The sequence below is a fragment of the Akebia trifoliata genome, chromosome 11, assembly GCF_017979445.1.
Source record: "Akebia trifoliata isolate Shusen 1 chromosome 11, ASM1797944v1, whole genome shotgun sequence".
Classification (NCBI taxonomy): Eukaryota; Viridiplantae; Streptophyta; class Magnoliopsida; order Ranunculales; family Lardizabalaceae; genus Akebia; species Akebia trifoliata.
This window is the reverse complement of record NC_141385.1, coordinates 49,671,255-49,683,892: the sequence shown is the minus strand read 5'-3', so window position 1 is coordinate 49,683,892 and position 12,638 is coordinate 49,671,255. Positions and strand designations below refer to the sequence as shown.

The 12,638-nt window shown below is 33.8% G+C and overlaps 1 protein-coding gene and 1 pseudogene across 1 annotated transcript; both read right to left on the bottom strand.

Annotated features, from left to right (window-relative positions):
* Positions 1 to 1,177: 1,177 nt before the first annotated feature.
* On the bottom strand, positions 1,178 to 1,795 carry LOC147392404 (kunitz trypsin inhibitor 5 pseudogene; annotated as a pseudogene).
* Positions 1,796 to 6,916: 5,121 nt separating this feature from the next.
* On the bottom strand, positions 6,917 to 10,828 carry LOC147392403 (cytochrome P450 72A397-like). The gene is made up of 5 exons (XM_086457224.1): positions 10,495 to 10,828; positions 8,431 to 8,651; positions 8,036 to 8,280; positions 7,520 to 7,910; positions 6,917 to 7,429 (listed from the first exon to the last, which is right to left on the bottom strand). The coding sequence occupies exons 1-5, from the start codon at positions 10,772 to 10,774 to the stop codon at positions 7,004 to 7,006; spliced, it is 1,563 nt and encodes a 520-aa protein (XP_086313350.1). The 5' UTR covers positions 10,775 to 10,828; the 3' UTR covers positions 6,917 to 7,003.
* Positions 10,829 to 12,638: the final 1,810 nt, after the last annotated feature.

Here is a 12,638-nt window from a genome sequence, read left to right as displayed (position 1 = left end):
AAATGTTTGGTGCTGAAAGGGACCTTTATATTTTGTTGTTTTTACTGCATACACCCACCTAACTCACCAAATAGACACAAATATTCCATCCTACCGTTTCGAAGGCTTTAAAACCTTTTGAAAAATTCTTACCAGAAATCCCTCCCAAACGATTAGTTTTCGATCGAATATTTGATATAAATTAATTGTTTTGATAAAAAAAAGGGGCGAGTTCTTATTATTTATTTTCATCATCTTTTGTTCTAAGAGTTGTTTTTGATCATTGTGCAATCCTAAACAAAAAACTTAATCCTTAATTATATTAAATATAAAGGTCTTTAAGATACTTACAAAAGTTATGAAACTTGTGTGCATTTTGGACTTTGAATATAGATCCGTCAGAAAGCCCAGCTCAATGCTATATAATTATATTAAAATTATATATAAATTATGTATTATTTAGTTATTATACCCTCAATTATAATGGTTGCAAATGACAACAATCTAAAAGAGGGTTACATTTGTCATGGTAAACATTTTTAAAGTCTATAAAAACTCTAATCTATCTTTATTCTCACTTTTCGAGCATTAACTCACGATGAAACTTTCCATCAAACAAATGGTTGAAATAAAAAAGAAAAACACAAAGTAAATAATGAACTATGTGTGAAAAAATGGAAATAGCACAGATAACATAATTGCACAAGGATTTACGTGGTTCGACAATGTGTCTATATCCACAGAACGTAACAAGAACAATTACTATTTTCTCAAAAAATTTACAGCCCTACAGATTTCTATTATATAATCGAGAATTACAAAATCATGTAAATCTTCCCAAAACATAAACCCCCCAAAAAATAGAAAACCCTTTAAAAAATATTACATAATTGTCCTTTCATACCTCTTAAAAAATTCAAAACGGGGGCTTCCCCTTGTACCCCCGCAGCTCTGCATAGTGCAACAAAATACAAGACATTTACACAACACTATGTTCTATCCTGAAAACAAATTCATTAAAATCTAATTACACTATATTTTCCAAACGTAGATCACTATGTGCCTTATAACAATCCTTAATTCTCTTATCCATATTCCCAATTAATTCCAACATTATGGACACAAGCATTTTTATTATCATTATTATATATAACTTACAAAGAAGATTCACACTAGATTGTTAAACATGAACCATTTTTTACACCTTGAACATAACTTTAAATGGTTGATCACTTAAAGCCAAACGTCTCACTCCATCCTCAATATAAATGCCAATGTCTCGACAAATAACTTTGCAAAAATTGTCCACATTAGGACAATAAAAGCTTGTAATCATTCTCATATCTCTCAATTTTAAACCAATTGCTCATTGTTGAAAGACCTGGTTCCCTTCAACCCGACTTGTTGTTACAAACCATTATCGTGTGGATTCATCGAATGCTTTAACCGTCCACACTGTCGATTGCACACAGATCGTCGAAGCAAAGATTTTGACGTTGAGATCTATGATAACACATATGATCTCTTTCTTTGGGTCCAATGAAGTTAATGTCAATGGGAGACCAGTCAATACCTCATATCGATCTTGGATGACATCGAATGGACAAGAGCCATTCCTAGTGCCCAATAGGGTTAATCCACCACCTCTACCACAAAAGACTAGTAAGATGTACTATTCTTGATCTAATCGAACTTTTTTGTCTGACATGTCGCGCACGGCTTCAAATGCTGTATCAACCAACACCCATGACAAGATGATCATAAAAGAAGCTAAGATCATCAGAGAAAGAAGAAAAATAAGGGAAGGAGTCTTCATTGTTACTTATCTACTTTGAATAAGTAACAATGGAAAGTCTTATATATATAGTCTATATGATGCATATGACATATAAATTTTGGGTACTATTTTATCAAAGTGAAAGTGTGTAGGTAGTCAAAGTCTAAGGCTTTATCATCAAACAATGTCTAAGTGATAAAGCATTAATTTCATTGATCAAAGTCAATAGTCAATGGCATTATCTTTTAGTGCAGTGTTAACTATTAAGGGTATATTTGGTAACACTTCTGAAGTCTGAAGTCTGTATTTTGAAATCTAGAATCTAAATCTAAAATTTTATTCTGGAAAAATTGTTTGTTTATCATTTTTAAAAGTTTCTAATTATAAATAGAATTTTAAAACATAATGGTCATTTTGAAAATATTACCCTTTTGTAATTTTAATAAATTGTTAACTGAAAAATATAACATGTTATATATAATGAAACCATCCACACATTTAATTTCGATTTCTAGTAAATCAAACACTCCAAAAGTATTGTTTTTAATTTGAATTCATACTTGAAAAATTATATTCCAACAAGATAATACTCAAACAATAAATAATCATTCATTTTCTAATTGAAAAATATAGGATTTTAGGATTTGTATAAAAATATATGATTTTCGAACACGAAACAAGAGAAAGGGGAGAGACCTTGACAATACAATTGCAGAGGAAGGAGAGGTAAAAAAGAAAGAGAGGTAGAAAAGTTAAAAATAAGGGTTTTAGAATTCGTATAAAGAAAAGATAAGTGATAGAAATTAGGATTTTAAGGAGGGTATTTTAAGAATTTAAAAAAAAAATCAGATTTCAGAAATTTCATCCAGCATCCATCCATCATTGGTTCAAAACTTCTGAATGTTAAAAGTGGACCACCTCCGTTCAGACCTTAGAAGTATTACCAAACACACAATAAGTGTATCAAACATTGAATCTTTTCTAGCCATTGATTTAAAGGACATTTCATCATGGGCCTGGAGATGAACCATTAAATCCATAATGCAAAATGCTTAATGGCATACAATGGTTGAAATCGCCATCATGTCTAATAGCTGAAATCAAATTTATGTAGTCCGATTTAAAAGGTGTTTCATCGTACACAACTTGATACCTATGAGCTTGGGTGCTAGGCCCATTGGGGCTGCCAATGGGCGGGCTTGGAACAGTCTTTAGTGGAATAGTCCAATGTGCTAGGCACGTTGTTGTTTGTTTGTTATTTGGGGGGTGGGGGAGGAGGTATAATTGGAAGTTGCATACATGGGATTTGTTTGTCCAACTCCTTATAAAGCTGAAATGGTCACAATTGAAGATGAGAATGACAAATAATTTATATAGTTGATACATGTCAAATTTCAATTAGATAAGATTAAGGTTGTCGACAGATCAATTTTCGATTCCACGTACACCCAGATTCTAATTCATATTGTGATCAAGTCCCAAGATGGTGACACTTATTTCATAGGGATATTAACCAAATCGGATGGTGTGGTATCCATACCCGAATCCAAAAAGAAAACATCAATATCTAAATTCAACGGATATTGAGAATCAAATTTCGAATTCGAATTCAATTACTCTTTTGGTTATCCAATTCGAATTCGAACTCTTGATTTATTTTTTTTTTCTCAAACCCATGATAAATGATTGTCTTCGACATTAGGAAAAAACAAACTTATTTTTTTTTCTCAAACCCTCATCTTCAACTGTGTGAAAAAAATTCTTCCTTTTTCTTAATCCATCCATATTCATTAAATAAATAAAATTACACCTCAAAGAAAAAGTCAAAAGTTGAAGATGTGAGATAACTAAGTAAAAAGATCAAGGGTTTTTTTTCTTGAGGTTGAGGATGAGAGAATGAGAGAGAGGACTTACCCAGACTGTTAAAAATCTCCATTGTAGCCTTGGTCAGAGAATCAAACTCGTGTCACCATCACCAGAGTTCTTATATAAGGGATTCGGGGAAGAATTGTTACGTGTTAGAAGAAGAAAACTGAAGAATGGTTAGTATTTAGTAACCCGATGGAATCTTATGAGTGGGTTTTTAGTTGATTTGGTTGGTATCGTTACATCTTTGTAAATCCAACGATGGAGTTTCATTATAAAAAATTACGGTAGAAAACATGACCCGATTGTGACACAAATATATACACATCATTTCGTATCAAATTTTATCAAAATGGATGTACCCACATCCGAATCCGTATCACAACTAGCTTCAAATATTACAACAACAAAAAAAACATTTGAATCCGAAATATGAAATTTTTGGATAATATATGTATTTACGAAGATGAATTCGAATTTCAACTATCCATTGACACCCCTAATATGGAGTGAGTTGACCTAATAAATTTATTAAGGGAAAAAAACATACCATAATTTTTGTTAAGGAAAAAAAAAATAGTTCACAAAGCGTACTATGGAGCGAAATAACTGCATAAATATCTACGTTGTACACGTATCCAAATCGATTAAGTAGTACCGTGAGCAGATTAATATATGGGCACTGCCCTTCAGCATGACAGGTTAAAGTAGAAATCTTCCTAACCTAACTAGAAGGGCAACACAACACTTAATGAGGCCTGGTCTGCCAAACAAGGCAGACCTAATCACAGAATACCTATAACCGTAACCCTGATACACACACATCAATCCCAGAGATCTCTACAGCATAGTACAACCAATTCAGAAGATCCTCATTCGGTACGTGAATCCAGATAATCGGGGGATTTTATAGGATCGTCGCTTGAAAAGGGGGAAACCCTAGTTGGCAGCCAAGATCTATAAATAGCACAATAAGCATTGGTGAGAGGATTTTTTAACGAATTGGAGGTCTAACCAATTCAAAAGACTAATCATATGCTTCTATAGCTTAAGCGTCGGAGTGATTTTGTTAGGTACCACACCGCACATGAAGGGAGGTGATCAGAGTGACTTCGGATTAGTGAGGTAGGATCCATCAGCATCGTCCACCAGATTCTGACCGCACGCACACAATAAATTTATTTATTAAAAATCCAACAATTAAAAAACATACCATAATTTTTGTTAGTTTGATGAAGCAAGGGGGGGAGATGTGCAAAAATATTGTGGAAAAGATTGATGGGCTGGATAGTGTTTCCTTCTTCAAACTTGAGTGCTCTTTGAGGTTCCCATAGAACAGTCTGTAAGGAGGACCTCTGATGCCTTGCTTCCTCAACTCTCTCTCCTACTTCATGGGTTTCCACCATCCAATACAACGCTTTCCAAGCCCATATAATCACCATAACTACAAAAGGACAAATTGCAGTTGAAACCATCGAATAATCTCCCATTTTTCAGATATATATATATATATATATATATATATATATATATATATAATGGATCCCGTTCAGCACCCAACAATTTGCCCAATATGTTTTGTCCTACATGGGTTAGAAATTTTGGAATAGGCTGATTTTTGGTGATGATGATCTCTATGGTGAGAAGATCATCATCACCAAAAATCAGCCCATTCCAAAACTTCTAACCCCATTACAAATGGTTTACAAAAAATGGACAATCCACAATTTTTCAACTTGTAAATATGGGGTTAGAAGTTTTGAAATGGGCTGATTTTTGGTGAGGATGATCTTCTCACCATGGAGATCATCCTCACCAAAAATCAGCCTATTCCAAAACTTCTAATTTATGTAGGATAAAATATGTTGGGCAAATGATTGGGTAAATGGTTGGGTGCTCAACATTTTCCATATATAATATACAATTTCTGAAGTAGGAAGGCTTCAGGGGGAGCGGGTGGAGATAAGTCCATAGGAACGGAAGCAATTTAAGAGTGACTAGCATGGAATTACCCTCTTGTTTCAAATTAACTACAGAAATGTGCCCTTATCTCTCACCAGTGTGTTAGGATTAGAAGAAAAAAAAATCGTTCTTCTCCATCGCAAAAGTGTAATTCATTTTGATACACAGTATTCAACACAATTTCATAGTGACACGTGTTATGAAATTATTTGACTAGTAAATAAATGGTGGACCTATTGAAAAGGAAATCATCTTTTTTATTTCTTATTTGACACGTGGCACAATGAAAGTGAGGAGGAGTTGTGTATTAGAATTGCCCTTTGAGAGCGAAATTTTGTCTTAGGGCGTGTCGGTCAAGGCAAACACATGACAAACGAGGTATTTACGTGGCCTCGTCACTATTTTAGATACCCCCTTCTTTTAAAACTAATGACATGGCCCTCTTGAAGTGGGTCTTCTCTAATAGGCTAATAGAAATTTACCTGAGTACCCTCATATTCCACAATAAGCCAAATATCCTTGGTTTTTCTTCTCAACTCTCGTCATTTTTAACCTTTCCGTTAAAAATATTTACCCTTATCTTCAACCTTAAACATTTTATCCACTTCAACTTTCAACCTCAAGATAAGAACGGATTTCTGGCAAAGTAGAAAATAATTGTAAAAAAATCAAGGGTTTTCTATAAAGGTTAAGATAAAGTTAAAAATGATGGATTGAAGACAAAGTTGAATAAATTAAAGAAAATTTATCATAAATTTGATAACTTAATTGTGTGGGCATAATTTGGTATATAAATAAAGTCGTAAGACTATCCTAGAGATACACAAATCACATAGTAAGATAATCCTAAGAAGAATGCTTAGGATATTCATATGGAAGCGAAGAAAAGCAAAGCTGGGAAGGATAACTAAGAAGTAGACTCCACGCCAATGTTATAAATTTTGAGCGATTGATCAAAGGAGGAGGAAGGTACTCTCTTCACGAAGTACACTCGAGAATTTGTGAACTTTCCAAGGCGTGCTCTGATTTTGGTTGTTGTGAATATAAGTAAGCACTGGTGTAAGAATTTTCTTTATTTGTTTGTTAGAATCATTATTACAACACCATTGATTTTGAAAGTTATTCACATAAAATATATATATAAGATATAAATTCGGACTTGTTGTCTTCAAAAATGAGGTTCAACTTCTAAAAATTAATTCACCAGACCATTCAAACTATATATCATATTCAACTTAAGATATATATAATATAAAAAAAGAATATTCATAGACTACATAAACCATTTACCAACCCCTTGAATATATACATCAAAGTACCAATAACTATGACACGATAATTTTTATAATATTGGATTTAACGATAACTATGATGAAGAACAAAACGATCACGATAAGTACTGATGACGGCGAGAGGATTTTAGAGTTTATGTAAGATGATTGGAGCTCCATGTTGGGGTTGGAGAGTTACAACAGTGCTAGGAGCATGGACATAGGTGGGCGAGAGCTCGAATGAGAAGTTTTGTAGTATCATGGTTAGAGCAATTTTTGCTTCTAACATTGAGAAGTTCTGCCCAATGCATGTCCTTGGGCCCCAACCAAATGGGAAGAATGAGACTTGATTTTTTGTCACCTTTGAAACTCCTTCAGCGAATCTCTCTGGATTGAATTCATTCGCATCTTCACCCCAAAGGTCATGATCATGATGAACAAGGAGTGGTGAAAATCCAATCTCGACTCCCGGTGGTAGAGATATTTCTCTTAATTTCATCTTCTTGTAAGAACGACGTACAATTAATATCAATGGTGGATATAATCTAAGAACCTCATAAAAAATCATGTTTACCTGCAATGAAGAAGGTTTTAGGAATTAATGGGGACTCTTTGTATCTACATAAAACTATCACAAAGCGAAGGATTACATAGCAAAACTTACAATTTTTAGTTGGTTTAATCCATCAAAGTGCGGTTTCCTTTGCCCGAAGACTTCCAAGACCTCTTCCCTTGCACGTGCTTGCCAGTCTTGATGCATACTCAACACTACGATTGTCCATACAAGCAAAACTGACGTTGTCTCCTGCCCTGCAAAGTAAAATAGCTTGCACTCCTCTATAATCTCTTCAATACTCATTCCTACCTTCTTATTAGAGTTTCCATGTTCTTTAATCTCTTTAATATTAGATTCTATTAGCAATCCTAATACGTCGTCATTAGTGGCCTCTCCAGATTTAATAGCCTTCTCTCTCTTGTTGATCATATCCCTTACTAGACCTCCAACTTCTCTACTGATTTCCTTCATTCTATTATTTCTCTTTGTGGGAAGAAAGCTATATGTGAATGACATATATAGTTGAAGTTAGAAGCCAAGAACAAATATGAAAGTACTTCAGAAATCTAATCATAACTTGGAATCAAGAACTTATAAAACTTTAGAAGAACACTTAAATCATACCTCATTCCTGGGATGTATATGGATTGGAAAACCTGCATAGCAAGCTCAGCTTGCTCAATTTGGAGTTGGAATATTCGTCTCCCTTCTTCAAAACTACTACCGAATGCTATTCGAGAGATGACATCTCCAGTTAAGTTTTGGAGTTCAGACCACACATCTAATTCATACGACCCTTCCATCTCAACCAACTTCTTCCATTTGTTGACAAACTCGTCGCAACTAGTATAAAATGAAGGTAACATCCTCTATAACAAACACCGAAAAACGAAAATAACATAGCAATATCAGCTTCATGATAGTATTGAAAGATACAATTACATGCCATAAGTGACTTTTATCGATATTGTTGCATATAAAAAGTTTGAGTAGAAGATCATATATAGTAGAGAGAAAACCTTCAACTTCTGTTGATGGAAGGCTGGATGGATAATCCTTCTGTGTTTTGCCCAATGTTCACCCTCACAGTTTGCAAACCCATTTGCTAATAACCTTGTGAGTGGGTTTAGTTTGATCTTTGCGAAGTGGCCGAACTTGTTAGATAGAACATCCCTTATAAGATCTGGGTCCATTATGTTCACCCTAGGAGTTGCTCCATACCAAATAACGGACATTTTACCTGCATTCGATAACAAATATCATGAAATGAAAGTCAATGGTGTTTTTGTGTTACACTTCGGCTTACGAATTTAGGGGTCTTAATGGACGCTTGATTAAAAACTACCACATAGAACTCAACATCTAATCTAACATTATAACAATTATTCTATATCCTGACCTTTAGGAGCATTTGCATGAGTAATCTCATTTTATTTAAGCGCATTGGAGTTAATATTATTGTGGATGCAAAACATGTACAATGCTCCTTTATATTTATTACATTGACTCAGGATCCAATACGGTATTCTGTTCCTATAAAATAGGAACGGTGTCTGTGTGGCATGCTTTATTTGATGTTTAAAACACCTCAGGCTCCTCACCAAGCCATGCACGCAGCCCAATCTATTTTTTACCAATCCAAACGTGCCACGTTGACACCGCTCCTATGTATATTTAGGCCATGATTATTGATCTTGATTTTGAATTCACTGAACTTTGAGGATATACCTGATAAATTTGAGGGTCTAACTCAAAACCAATTGACAATGAGTAGAGAAGCCCAAGAGTTATAAGGAGAGAGACAAAGTTATATATAACTTTGGGTCAGGGCCAACGAATTAGATATTGATAAGAATTCAATCCGATAAGTTTCCAATCCAGTATCTTATTGGATCGGTTCTAGATCCAATATGTCCTAGTTTGATAAAACATGAGAAAATTTGTTTAAATATACGAATATTATTTAGGATTTGTTTATCAAAATAGATTTGACCCGAAATGGACCTAATGTAATTGTTATTGGATCGGATTTTGATCTCAATATTGAGATTATAAAGGGAAAATTTTGGATCCAATAAGAATTGGATTAGTTTCGGGTCCAAACCAATCATTACCTAATTGATACCAAATCCACACTGATCCGATGAGACCCCATCCATTAACTGCCCCTATGCAGTGGAACTAACTCTTAGTATAAATAAAAAAAAAAAATAGAATAATGCTGGGGTGACTCAAGATTGACCTCAATTCACACTTTGTTGACGTGGAGTTGTGTATAGAACCATATATAGATGCTCTTCATCAAGATACGAATGAAAAGCATCTTTTGTTGGGTGCGCACCTCCATGTCAGCAAAGTGTGAATCTGTGTATTGAGGTCAATCTAGAGGACACTCCAGCACGACTCTAGTAATTATCAGGTGAAAGGAACCTTAAACATAGAATTAATTAGTGAAGAAGACGAGATCCATACGAACTAACATGTAAATTCATCCAATATTATCTTCGCTTTTCTAATAATAAACTAATAGGTGGTACATGTATAAAAGGGTTTATCTATAATTTAAAACATTAATTATTTTATAATTAAAAAAATATTTTTGTAATTTTAAAAAGAGTAATGATTTAGTGACTCTTCACATGGCATACCCAAAATACTCTCCTGACATGACATGTGTTAGAGTCATATATATATTTTTCCTCGGGATACACATTTGCACATATTTATGGGGATATGTATATGTGTATCCCGTATAAAATCTATGATTCTAACAAATGCCATGTCAGGAAAGTATTTTGAGTATGTCACATGAGGAGTCCGTTTATCACAACTTTTTTCAAAACTAACCAACTTGATTTTAACGTTGTCGTGGGCGTCAATTTTCTTGGACGTTTTATCAAAATAACCTAGTTATATTAAGTTTAAATATAAAAGTAGGGAAATACGTGGGATCCAAAATTTTGCAAATATCACAAGGGTGTTATCCTAAAATAGATTAAGAAAAAAATGGTTCATATTTCATAAAGTACACAGTAAATTAATTTATTAAAAATAAATTAAGCAAAGAATGCAAATAAACGTACCATAACTTTTGACAATTTGATGAACGAAGGGCACAACACGTGGAGCGATATTGTGGGAAAGATTGATGGGCTTGGATAGTGCTTCCTTCGTCATACTTGAACTCTCTTTCTGGTTCCCATAGTACAACTTATAGGGAGGACCTCTGATACCTTGTTGCCTCAGTTCTCTTTCCAACTTAATGGGCTTCCACCATATCCAATACAACACAATCCAGGCCCATATAGTACTCATAACAGCAATTAAAGAAACTGCAATCGAAACCACTGAATACTCTCCCATTTGTCCTTCTTTAAATTTGAAAAGTTTTTGAAGTAGAAGGACTTCGCCTACAGAAACACAGACACACGAGAGAGAGAGAGAGAGAGAGAGAGAGTGTGTTGAGATCAGTCGACATGAACGAAGGAATTTAAAAGCGATTAGCCATGGAATTACCCTCTTTTTTTCGAATTAACTTCCGAAATGCCATTATCTTTGACCAACATGTCTCGGAATAGGTTTGAAAATTCTAGAAGAGCAAGATACTCCTACCTTCATCCCAACCTTCATGGTCAAACGTGTCACGAAAATGTTATAAAATAATTTGTATGGTCCCTTCAAAACGAAATCATCTTTAGTTTCTTATTTACAATTGCTCTTTTAAAAGCAATTTTTTTTTTTTTTTTTTTTTTTGAGTTGTGCTGGGGTGACAAAGGATGTACTGTGATTCTCACAATTCCGATGTGGACATGCATACATAATCAATAAATAATTTTTACTTGTATCACAAGGAAATACATTTGTGGTTATGTGCACATCCCACCACGTCAGACTTGTGAGAATCGCAGTATACATTTGTGCCATGTGAGACAGTTAACTATCATGGCTCTTAGAGGATACCCTCAAGTTTTGGTGAATACTTTTGTTATTCCTTTCTTCTGGAACTTATGACATGTCTCTCTTGAACTTTCATTGATAGGTTAATTAAAAATTATCAGAATACCATTTATTCCACATCAAATTAAAAATCATTGATTTTTCTTCTCAATTCCAGTCATAGATTGTTTTCCACTTCAAACCTTAAAGTAATAGGTAAGATTTTTTGCGAAAATAGAAAAAAGATGGAATTTTTTGGTAATTCAATATTTAACAATAAAATGGTAAGATGAGATTGAAAATGAAGAGTACTAAATTAAGTTGAATATAGGGGCAGAGCTAAGATTCTATTGTAGTGGGGACAAATTATAATTAGAAAATGATATTTATATACTTTTTAATTAATCAATGAGAGAATGCCCAGTCAAGAGGAAATATCATGTTAAAAAAATTGAGAGGGTAGGATGAGGCATGCAGTTAGTTGAAAATATAGGCTTATCTCGAAGTTTTTGTGGGGACGATTGCCTTCCACCGGTTCTTTATTGGCTCCGCCCCTCATTAACTAGATTAAAATAAATTAATCACAGAGGTTGATGAATTTAAAGATGAAATATTTTTTTAAACAAAAGTCAAAGGTTTTTTTTGTAATTTTACATCAGTCTATAAGAGAAGACCGAGGTCATGGAGCACATACAAAGTGGATTTCAATAACCTGTCTTCTTCTAGATTATCTTGAATTGACATTGAAATCCAAATTCCCATATATGGAAAAATGAAGAAGAATTTCAAAGGAGGCCAGGGTGCACCGATCTTGGTCAATGTGAACATACGGAAGCACTGATGTAAGGATTTTTGGTTTATAGGTTTATTTTCTATAATTAGATTCATTCCAGCTCCATTGTTTTTTAAAGTGATTTACATAAACAAAATAGTGATGAAGAGTGATGACTTTATGAAGTTGGGCATTCTAAACACTTAGGGGGCAATTGATTCAGCTTCTTAAAACTGCTGTCAGCTTCTGCTGTCTGAATCTGCTGTCAGAATCTGAAAAGCTGAAAAACTTGTTTAATAGAGCTTTTTAAAACTGCTGTGCTGTTGACTAGAATCTGACTGTGGACTGTTTGATACAACTTCTAAAATCTGCTATAGTAGGGTAAAATGACCAGAATGCCCTTAAGGTTGATAATGCAACCAGAATGCATAAAAATTGCCAGAATACCCCTATACATATATAATTACACTAAATATATATATAAATATAATAAAATTATATAAAAAATTAAAAAAATAA